Raw genomic sequence first — 11021 nt, 5'->3', positions numbered from 1 at the left:
TTCTTTGATTGATTCAAAAATCACATATCGCCGCTGTCTTGCTGAGAATAGTTTTACAGAAGGTATCAGTATGAGCCAAGCTTTTGTTCAATTGTTCTTCGGTTTCATTTTAGCGACTAGTTTAATGGGTTTTACTTGATCTACTGAGTTTAGGGTTTTTTGTATATTCTAAAGGACCACCCTTGAATTTATCAAATTTTGCCCTAATTTCACCTATTTATATTCCTCTATCTTCTTCGATTGATTCAAAAATCACAAATCGCGATGGCTGCTATCTTGTTGAGAATAGTTTTACAGAAGGTATCAGTATGAGCCTATTTTTTATTCAATTGTTCTTTTGATTCATTTTAGCAACTAATTTATTGGGTTTTACTTGATCTACTGAGTTTATCATTTGTTGCCCTAATTTCACCTATTTATATTCATCCTATCTTCTTCAATTGATTCAAAAACCATATATCACTGTCTTTTTGAGAATAGTTTTATGGAATGTATAAATATAAGCTTATTTGTTGTTCAATTGTTCTTTGGATTCATTTTAGCAACCAAGTTACTGGGTTTTACTTGATCCACTGAGTTTAGGGTTTTTTGGATCTATTGCAAAGGACTACGAAAGGGTTCAAAGGCTAGTTTCTCTTCTTTTTTTTTTCGGTAATACATTCTTCTACTATTTTTGTTATTGTTGTTTTTTTTTCCACCACAAGATTGTTGAGTATGTATTAATTTTATGGGAAAAAAGAACAATGTGTGCTCTCTCATTGGCCCCCTCGCTGGTGCAGGGGTTACACGACGGACCAGGATCCTCTGTAGTACCGACGGGGTGGCGGTGCACATCCGACGGCACAGCAGAGGCCAGGTGGCACACATGGCACACATGGCCTCTATTGTGCCGCTAGATGTACACCGCCGCCCCACCGGTACTGCAGAGGATTTTAATTCCTACACGGCCAAGCAATGATCTCTTGTCCTAATTATATACAAAATTTATGATTCAAGCTAGTTATTGTTAAATTCATTCAATAATTGTTTTCTATGATCAAAAAATAGTTGATAGATGCAAAGAAATGAAGAAGGGTAAGGTGAATTTTTGGGGTCTCACTTTGTTATACTTATTTCCTGATAGGTGCCTTTTTGTTTTCTTTTTTTGGTCAAGAACAGAAGACTTTAACTATATTACCTTATAAGTATAATTATACATTCTGGAAACAAATTACCTTTTTTCCCATTGTGTTCACAACTCATCCTTCCAAGTCCATATTGTTTGCTAATGTTGCTAGTTGAGCCAAAGCTTATTGGTTAATATTTGTGAGAGAATGAGATGTTCTCATCCTCCCCTAGAGAGAGAGGAATCGTTATCTTCTCCAATTCCTCACATGGGGACGAAAATGATCACCTTACCCCATTCGAAAACACTGCCCAAGGTGGGGTCCACTTCCCCTATTAGAGGAATTGAGGTGCCTGCGAATTGGAAGTGATAATTATTCGAGATGTGGCAAACCAGGGAAATCGAGTGATCACATCCTCTTTGAGTGCCCCTTCGCGAAGGCTACTTGGTTTGGCAGTGATCTATCTTTCATTGCGCCTTCAGTTGACAATCCTACTGTGGCTCATCTCCTATCAATTTGGGATCAATTCCGCTTCTCATCTAAGAAGAAAGGCGAGGAGGTGTTAAGCCTATTTTCTTTTGTTTGCTGGCACCTCTGGTTGGCAAGAAACGTTGCTGCCATGCAGGACGAGAAGACAAAATTTTTCAGCGCTGCCAGTTCCAATTTGCCACATCGCGTGACTGACAAGTCAGCAACAAGTGGGTCCCCCGTAAACTATAAAGACCGCCTTTATCCTCCGTTCGTCCTCGTTTCTTCCATCTCATAGCGACGTTTTATTAATCTTTCCATCTTTATTTTCTGCTTCTGCTGCTGCTGCTGCTGCTGCTGCTTCTTCTTCTTCTTCTTATTCTTCTTGTCTCTCACATGTTCATTTGCTTCAAACTCAAACACAACCTCAAAAACTCAGGGCCTGAGACTGGGTAATTGTCGCTTTGTGCGTTTTTGTGTTGTTGCAGAAGGGAGGGAAACCCTTGATCTAATAATACTAATTCTGATTCTCTGTCTATCTATTCTGCGATTCTTGTGAACAAGGAAAACCCTAATTTCTAGATCTGTTAAACCCTAAAATTCAAAATTTCCTTCTTTCTTTCAACTTCGAAGTTTGGATTTGGAGGCGTTTTTCTTGTAGGTAGGGAGCCTTATTTAATGCCTTCAGATTCAATCCTGGAAGATTTGGTTGACAGGCGTCAGAGGTACGTCTTTCTTCTTCTTCTTATTCTCTCTCTCTCTCTCTCTCTCTCTCTCTCACACACACACACACACATTTACCCACTGTTGGAGACTGTTGACAATATTTGCCTTTTTAATGGATTTCCATGTTTATTAATGCTTTACAAGGGTTAAGATGTATAAAGTTTATTCCTTTCTGAAATCTTTTTTTTTTTGGGTAGAATTCCTTTCTGGAATCCACACCCCTCTGGGTGGATACATCATTTACAAATGTTACAGTTGTTAATTTGATATTTTTTTCTTTTCAATTTAACGTTTAATATGTCTGTTTGTTTCTATATATAACAGGTTAATTCAGTGGTTTAGTTGGTTTATTTTAAAATTCAGAGAAAAGCCTTTTGGATGGGAGAAGGTGCTGTCTGCTTGACAGTGGCAACCGATGGGGAGGTGGCATTGGGTGATTCATCCAGAACTGAAGTAAAGCGTGGTCATCAATGGGTTGCAGATGCTATTGAATCAGTGTCCTTGCCCAACAAGAAGCAAGCAAAAGAATTGTCAAACGATGACCTGAACTCGGAAATTTTGAATCCAAATGTCTCTCCGAAGGAAAATGCATCCAGCTTTCAAACCATCTCGAGCCAACCCCCCGAGTTAGAAGGGGAGAATAAATTGGGAGGTGGTGATGTTACATCTAGTAGCACAGAGAATTCAAGTATGGAGAGCACGAGCGATGAGGAGCATAGTAGTGATGACTCTGCTGTTGCTGTATCTACCTCTCAAGTTATAATGGAAGTTCCAAAACCTACTAGTTCCACTGGGATTAGGAGAATAATTTTCAAGTTCAGCAAGAGCAAAGAGGACTATACATCTCCTCCAGCAGGTCAGTCTGTATGCAATGGGGTTGAAAATGACCTCACTTATGGTGGATCTCGGGAGTATCATACGATGAAGTTGGATAATTCAACTGCAGACATGCTAGTATGTACTCCTAGAAAAGTTGTCTCTGAAGCGGGAAACAAGCTTAAATGTTCTCCCAAAAAGAAGATGGAATTTAAAATGTCCAAGAAGGTTGCCATGAACAGCTACCTTAAGAATGTCAAAAGGTTGTTATCAACTGGCATTCTTGAAGGAGCTCATGTGAAGTATATTTCCCTTATTCAGGAGGTAAATTTTAGTTCATATGTTTTCAAATTTTATATTTTCACATATCTTCCCTATTGCTGATTTATTACATTGTTCTGATCCTTGTCAGAGAGAGCTTCCTGGCATTGTGAAAGGTTCTGGATATTTGTGTGGTTGTACACTATGTAATTTTTCTGAGGTTAGGTCTCCTGTATTCTTAGTGGTTCTATGGAGTGCTTATGCCATATTATTAGCGTAATGAATGATTGAATGGCTTTTGCAGGTTCTTAATGCTTGCGAGTTTGAGCAGCATGCAGGGTGCAGAACCAAACATCCAAATGTGAGCATATTCCTGGGGAATGGGAAGTCTATTCATGGTATCGTCCAAGAGCTGAGACGTACACCAGTCAACTTGTTGCGTGAAGTGATTCGAAGTGTGGTTGGATCATCATTAAATGAGAAGTTTTACCTGGTCTGGAAAGGTGATTCTATTTTTTTTTTTTCATTATTTATTATTTGTTTGGAGTTATTCTAGAGGCAATGATGTTTTATTTGTTGCATTGTTCTGGAAAAGAAGTGGCTAGAATTTTGCATATATAATTGATGCAATTATTTTATTTTTTGAATTACACTGTATGGTGGCTTAAGGTATATTGATGTGGAAAATAAAATTGATCCTTGTTTAGTAGGAACATAATGAAGGGGTGTGTTATATCTCATGTCAAACTTTTCAAAAGAAACAATACTCTCTTGCTCTCTCTCTCTCTCTCTCTCTCTTTTTTTTGTTGTTGAAATGTGATGAAAAGTTGTTGACATTGACATTCTCTTACCTCCAGAATCACTCCAAGCATCAAAGCTTCAGGAAATTGGCGTAAAGTTAGAAAAAGAAAGACAGTCTCAACTAGAGCTTCTTGACCAGTCTAATCCAATTGAAAGGTAGTGCTGTTGATCATGTGGTCTGAGCATTATATGTTTCTCTTGAAAGTTATAGAGTATATTCATAGAGCCCTCAATAAATTGGGCCTCGTTAGTACTGCCCAACAGATATGCTGTCAATACATTAAGCGCCCCTGTTATTTGCCAACTACGAGATAAAGTAGGGTGGAAAACAAGTTGAACAAACAATTCTAGTGCTGTATCTTTTTGTACTATTTTAATGGGAATGAAGTTTTTTGTAGAGTTCCAAAAAACTTTAAGAATACAAAGTGCACTATCAGATGGTAAAAATATGGTCCTTTTCCCCTCCCTGGTGACACCCTTGAAAGATGAAGATTACTTCAGTTAGACCATTAGGACAATGATAAACATGATCATGATGGTGGGTAAGTGGTGTCATCCCAGAAAGGGACTGTCAAACTTCCCCTCAAATGCAGCTTAGCAGATTAGAGATCTGAAACAGGGGAAAGACAATGAATACTAGATTCCTCAATTACACACAAGCCCAGGTGATTCCCCCCTTCTTCCAGAAAAAGTGGCTTTCATGCTTAATTTCCCTCCTTCCTCCTTTGTTTGGGAGTGAGAAACAGGTTTGCTGATAAAAATATCATTTCTCCACACTTGACGCACCTGTTCCTTGTCTTTTGGGTTCAATATTATAGCACAGCCCCATAGAGGATCATGCATAGTTGTCAAGGCGTCGCCTAGGCCTCCAGGCTCCTTTGTCACGCTTTGATTTCTGGTGTCGCCTTGGTCGCCTTGTTGGTGTCGACTTGGTTTTCAGCCCCCTCGATCGCCTTGGTTCGCTTATGCGCCTTGACAACTATGGGATCATGATATTATGGTTTTGTTTGGGCTGTGCTGTTTGTTCATACATAGTACCCTACGTACTTTAAATTTTTGGGCCATATTATTTGGGCTTTTTTTTCGTTCTTTTTTTTCTCATTCACTATCTGGAATTTGACCTTTACAGCTTCTTTCTGTAAATTTAACTGAAACACGAAGAATATACTGTCAAGGTTCTCTTCTCTGTTCTAGAGTTTGTTCTAACATCTTAATATATCTTTTTTTTATTTGAAGTGCGTGCTAGAGGTTGTTGGGATGTTCCAGCAGTTAAAAAAGAAAGGGCGTACCCAGTGCACAAGGCTCACGCCACTGCGGGGTCTGGGGAGGGTCATAATGTATGCAGCCTTACCCCTGCTCAGAGAGACTGTTTCCAGACCCGAACCTGTGACCACTTGGTCACAATGGAGCAACCTTACCGTTGCACCAAGGCCTGCCCTCTGAGAAAGTCTGTAAAAAATTTTATGCTATTCAGAAATTGTGTGCTGTTTTAGGAGCTACAATCGTGTAGATAATTTTTTTAACTCTTTGATCTGGATTTTAGGTTTTGGTTTTGTTTTCTCATGATTGAACCATGATTCATTTTCGTTTTGTTTGTCATTAATAACTTTTGCACATTGGAACTTCCAGCTGTCCTAGTGACTCTGCTGAAGACAGCCGTGGCCTTTCTTCAACTTACTTGATCCCAGAGTTTCCTATCAAAGAGAGGTCCCATGCGAAGCAAAAGAAACCAAAAGGGTGGAAACGCATGGTTCAAAGGTTTGTATTCTTCTTTTTTTTTTTTTGCTTGATCCTTCCCTTGGCACTAGTTAAAAGTTCCCTTGCAGCTAAGGACAGGAATGTAATATTAGATGAGTGGGATCTCTAAAAGTCGGATCTATTGAATGCCTTTCTTGTGATAGGTTGTGGACTTTATAAAGTCCAGTCTTAGCTAATGTTACGACAACAATAACAACAACAAAAGCCTTATCCCAACTAAATGGGGTCGGCTACATCAATCCTTACTCTCCAATCAGCTCTATCGTCATACATGAAACAAGGCCTAGGCTATGCATGTTTTTCGTCATCACTTTTATGGTTTTTTAGGCCTGCTCCTGGCTCTTTTAATTCCTTCAGTCTGGATCAACTCACTCCTCTGTGCTAGAGCATCCCAAGGCCTTCGTTGCACATGGCCATGCCACCTCAAACGGCTCTCTCGTAGCTTATCATGAATCGGAACAATTCCCAAGTCAGCTCTAATATGGTCATTCCTCACCTTATGCTTCCTTATTTTTCCACACATATATTTCAACATCCTCATCTCCACTATACTTAGTTTATCTATTTGGCTCTTCTTAATTGTCCAACATTCCGTACTATACATCATAGCTGGTCTTATAACAGTCCTATAAAATTTTCCTTTAAGCTTTAAAGGAATATACCGATCACACACCTCTCCACTCCATCCTATTTTAATTCAATGAGCAACATCATCCTCTAGATCACCTTCTTTATTTATGATTGAGCCTAGATACCTAAAATAGTCAGTTTGAGGAATCTCACCTCTCATCCATATTCACTACCTCATTAACCGTCGTAGTGTAACTATAGTTACATACCATATACTTTGTCTTTGTTCTACTTATCTTTAAGTTAGGTACCTTGGTGTAGTTTCTCAAAATGTTTGGTACCCCAAGTGTAATTTACCCATTTACATTTTTTTTTGGTGAGTAAAGAATCTATTACCAAAGGGGAGGGGGGGGGGGAGGAGAATATACAAAGGAAAAAGAGAGAGGAGGGGGAGAAAGATACAAACCCCAAACCAAATTAAGAAGGGTTTTGGGGCCGTAAAAGAGCACAATCTAAATCCCAGGAAAGTTGGAAACAACAATATGCCTGTTCCTTAGGGAATCCAAGAAAGGCTTTTTAGGGAGAAAACTCAGCTTCGAGGAGACATCCAAAGAGATGGCTTTCCAAATCAAGTCGAAAGACCGCGAGTTGGAGGTCTATCTTCTGAGGTTCCTCTCCATCCAAATGTGGTAAAGAGCAGCGCCAAACACTAGCTTGCCAATAGTGTCGCAGATGGAGCAGCCAGGGTAAGTCATGACCAGCCAGAGCCACTCTCTAGAAATGGTGGGGTCTCCTACTGCGAGGCTAGATAAACGAAAGGGCTTTTTTCCAGATGGTAGAGGAGAAAGGGTAAGCAAAGAAGAGGTGGTCAATGTCTTCCAAACCATTCCAGCAAAAGATACAAGAAGGGGGAGCAGGGATTCTTCGGTGGATGAGGAAGGCTTGGGTGGGGAGGGAAAGGTTAAGAGTTCTCTAGGCAGTGAAGCTATGGCGAGGGATGTGACCTTTAAACCAGACTAGGTTGTGCGACAGTAGGGGCATGAGTCCTGACAAAGTTTCAGGCTGATCTAAAGCTAAAAAGGCCGTTGGAGGAGGGCAGCCAGATAACCTTGTCCGCATGAGATGGGGGGGGGGGAGAGGGGGAGAGGGGGAGAGGGGGAAGGGAGTTCTAGATTTGGGTGAGGATGGGGGGAAGATGGGTGGGGGGTACTAGAAACCGTGGGAGAAATGGAGTAGAGGTGGGCAAACTTGAGAATTCCAGAGGAGTAAATAGCTTTAGGGCCAAAGAGATTATAAAGAACCCCATTAGGGTGCCAGGGGTCAAGCCAAAGGGAGATGGAGGAACCATCAGCAATTGTAGAGGATGTGGCTCTGAGTGCCAGAGGGTGGAGGAGGAGGATCTTGCGCCAGATCCAGGAGGAATCCGAAGGGATGTGGACGGTCCAAATGGAGTCATTTTGGAGGAGGTGGGAGTAAACCCAATGAACCCAAATGGAGTCGTGCTTTGATAGAAAATCTCATTCCCCGGCTTCCCTCATGAAGATCAACATTTATAAAGCTTTTGACTCCCGTAAGTGGGATTTCATTTCCAATGTCATGCGTAAGATGCCCTTCCCTCTTGTCTTTGTCGATTGGGTTCATTCCTGCATCTTGTCTCTTTGGTTTTCAGTTCTTGTTAATGGGAGTCTAACCGGGTGCTTCTCCTCCTCTATGGGTATTTGCCAGGGTTGTCCCCTATCTCCTTTCATTTTCTCTTTGGCTCTTGAAGTCCTTTGCTGGAGTTTCCAGTCCAATACAAACCTCCACCTCATTTCCCCCATCCCCAAATGCAAGTCCCTTAGGCTAACCCACCTTTTTCGATGACGATCTTATAATTTTCTCAAAAGCAGATCCTATTTCTATTGAGACCATTATGTTCTGTTTGCTCTGGTTTGAGGGATTGTCGGGTCTTCGGATCAATCTCCTTAAATCTCACCTTTTCCTAGGAGGGTCTCTGATGCAAGCAATGCCACCCTCTTTTAGATGCCGGGCTTCTCCCTTGGGTGTCTTCCGGTTAAGTATTTGGGGCTGCCGTTGATTCTGGCTAGGTTGACTGCCTATCATTACACTCCCATGTTAGATCTTATTTGTAAAAGGCAACAACTTTGGAATGGTTAGCTACTTTCTTATGCGGGGAGATTGGAATTGATTCGATCAGTTCTCCAATCCTCCTACATTTATTGGTCTAGTGCTTTTAGGCTGCCTCAAGCCTACTATCAAGGCAATGGAGTCTCTAATGTGTGCCTTCCTTTGGGAAGGAGTAAAAACTTCTAGATTTCTTCACTTAATCAGTTGGGCTGCTATTTGTCTCCCAAAAGAGGAGGGAGGTATTGGTTTGAGAAGGATCAAAGAGGTCAACAGTGCAGGTATTCCCAAGTTAATCTGGAAAATTATGGCTAGAAAAGACAATATTTGGGTTGATTGGGTTTACTTTGGTCTACTTCTAAAGGAGTCTCTTTGGATACTGTTTACTTCCTCTGATTCTTCTTGGGTTTGGCGTAAAATCTTGAAACTAAGGTCCACTACTATTGGGGCCATTCACTCCATGATTGATGACGGAGTTTCTATCTCTCTTTGGGCTTGATAATTGGCATCCTTTGGGTGTCCTTTCCTCTATGGTGGGTGCAAGAGCGATCTATTCTTCGGGCGTTGATAAGCAGGCTCCAATTGCTTCCGTTATTCTTCACGGTGTTTGGGCTCCCCCAGTCCACTCCTCTTCGGTATTAGCCGACATTTGGAATCTCCGGGGCCTGGAGGTAGGGGCGATTCAGTGGTTTGGCTCCCATTCTCCAACAATATCTTCAGCTCCTCTTCGGGTTGGGACTTCGTTAAAGCTCGTGATCCTCTATCTTCTTAGCATAAGATTGTTTGGTTCAAAGTTCGTATCCCCCCGTCACAGCTTCACTGTTTGGAGGGCCCTCTCCAATTGCCTCTCCACACAGTCCTTTCTCCTCCTTCAGCAGATTCCAGTCTCCACCTCTTATTGCTTATGTTGGAATGGTGTTGAAGATGTGGATCACCTTTTTTTCGGCTGCCCCTTCTCCTCTGCAGTTTGGAAAGGTGTCTTGAGGAAATGTTGACCAAGTAATAGAAGAATTCTCCCTCTAGCAAGAGAATGGATTTGGAATGGACATGACTTTTGCTGGGAATTCTATTTGTGACGTTGTCAGTAAGCTTGCTTTTGGTGCTGCTATTAACCATATCTGGATGGAGCGCAATCTCCTCAGATGATCCTCCAATTCGCGATCCTTTGATAAGATTTGGAGGTCTTATCTCCTTTGATGTTAGCTCCAAGACCTCCCTGCTCCCCCTAAAGATTGTAATGGACTCCCCAAGGAACAAACTTATTGTTGTCTCCTGGGGTTTGGCCTTGTCTATTTTACAACCATCCGTCTCTACCCCTTGATGGCTTGGTAATGTTTTGTTTGTTTAGTTCTCATGTAATTTGCTCTCCTCCCCTCTTTTGGGGCCCCTGCCCCCTCGTTCTTTCCTCTCTTTGTTATTGAATTATTTATTCACCCAAACAATAATACATTAGCTAAGACTAAGTAGAACATCCTCCAGCCGGGATTATCTGACACCAACCGGGAACAACTTTCTGGCTGCTGAACCTGCCGGAATCCGGTCACTAAATCTGCCAGAATCTGGCAACACTTTCTGTATTGAGATTTTATCTTCTATGTTTATTTCCTTGCTTGTTTTTTCATTTGGCAGAATTTCTTCCACCATTGTTGGCTTGTAGAATCACATGTTTGGAGAATTCAATCAAAGGAACTAAAGATAGATGCAATGATCGTTCATTACCTTTTTTTTCATATAAAATTGTATGATCTGCCATTGCATATCATATACAAAATCCACAAAAACGAGACTTGGTATTTTGTCCATCCATCCATTATTACCAGATTACCTAAACAAAATACTATCACTATTACTATGACCATCCTTTATATTACTTCCAAATAAATAAATAAATAAATAAATAAAAAATAAAAAACAAGTCAAATATCTATCCCAAAAACATTCCAAAAAGCAAAAATGATCAAAGTTTGTTGAGATGGCTACTACATATACTACTGACTTGGCTGTTGAATAGGTTGCTGGGTATGTTGCGGAGTATGATGCTGACTACCCCTTTTTGGTTGGCTCCTTCCTTGGCGTTGTTGACCATCATTTGATTGACCCTTCTCTTTTTGCTGCTTTGGTTGGATGGGCTGCTGACTTGATTTCCCTTCTTCATTTTGTGTCCTCTATGGGCATTTTCTATTACAATTAGTCTGATGACAGATCTTACAAAATTGAATATTCCTCGGCGCAATGGTAAGGTAGCTACATTGTGACCTAGTGGTCATGGGTTCGAGTTGGGAAATAGTCTCTCTACGAAGTGAGGGTAAGTTTGCATACATTATGACCCTCCATAGACCCTGTAGTGGCGGGAGCCTCATGCACTGGGTACGACAAATCTTGTAAAAGTGA

General features: G+C 41.1%; 1 protein-coding gene across 1 annotated transcript in view; it reads left to right on the top strand.

Moving 5' to 3' along the window:
* Positions 1–2103: 2103 nt before the first annotated feature.
* The window catches only part of LOC122650409, a 65222-nt gene continuing 56304 nt past the window's right edge, over positions 2104–11021 (top strand). Inside the window, exons 1-6 of the mRNA XM_043843825.1 lie at positions 2104–2299; positions 2625–3440; positions 3529–3597; positions 3682–3880; positions 4235–4334; positions 5808–5936. Coding sequence (XP_043699760.1) covers positions 2679–3440; positions 3529–3597; positions 3682–3880; positions 4235–4334; positions 5808–5936 — 1259 coding nt within the window. The 5' untranslated portion in view covers positions 2104–2299; positions 2625–2678. The remainder of the gene's footprint in view (positions 2300–2624; positions 3441–3528; positions 3598–3681; positions 3881–4234; positions 4335–5807; positions 5937–11021) is intronic.

Source organism: Telopea speciosissima, chromosome 2 (assembly GCF_018873765.1).
Source record: "Telopea speciosissima isolate NSW1024214 ecotype Mountain lineage chromosome 2, Tspe_v1, whole genome shotgun sequence".
NCBI classification, from domain to species: domain Eukaryota; kingdom Viridiplantae; phylum Streptophyta; class Magnoliopsida; order Proteales; family Proteaceae; genus Telopea; species Telopea speciosissima.
This window is presented reverse-complemented; position numbering and strand designations above follow the sequence as displayed.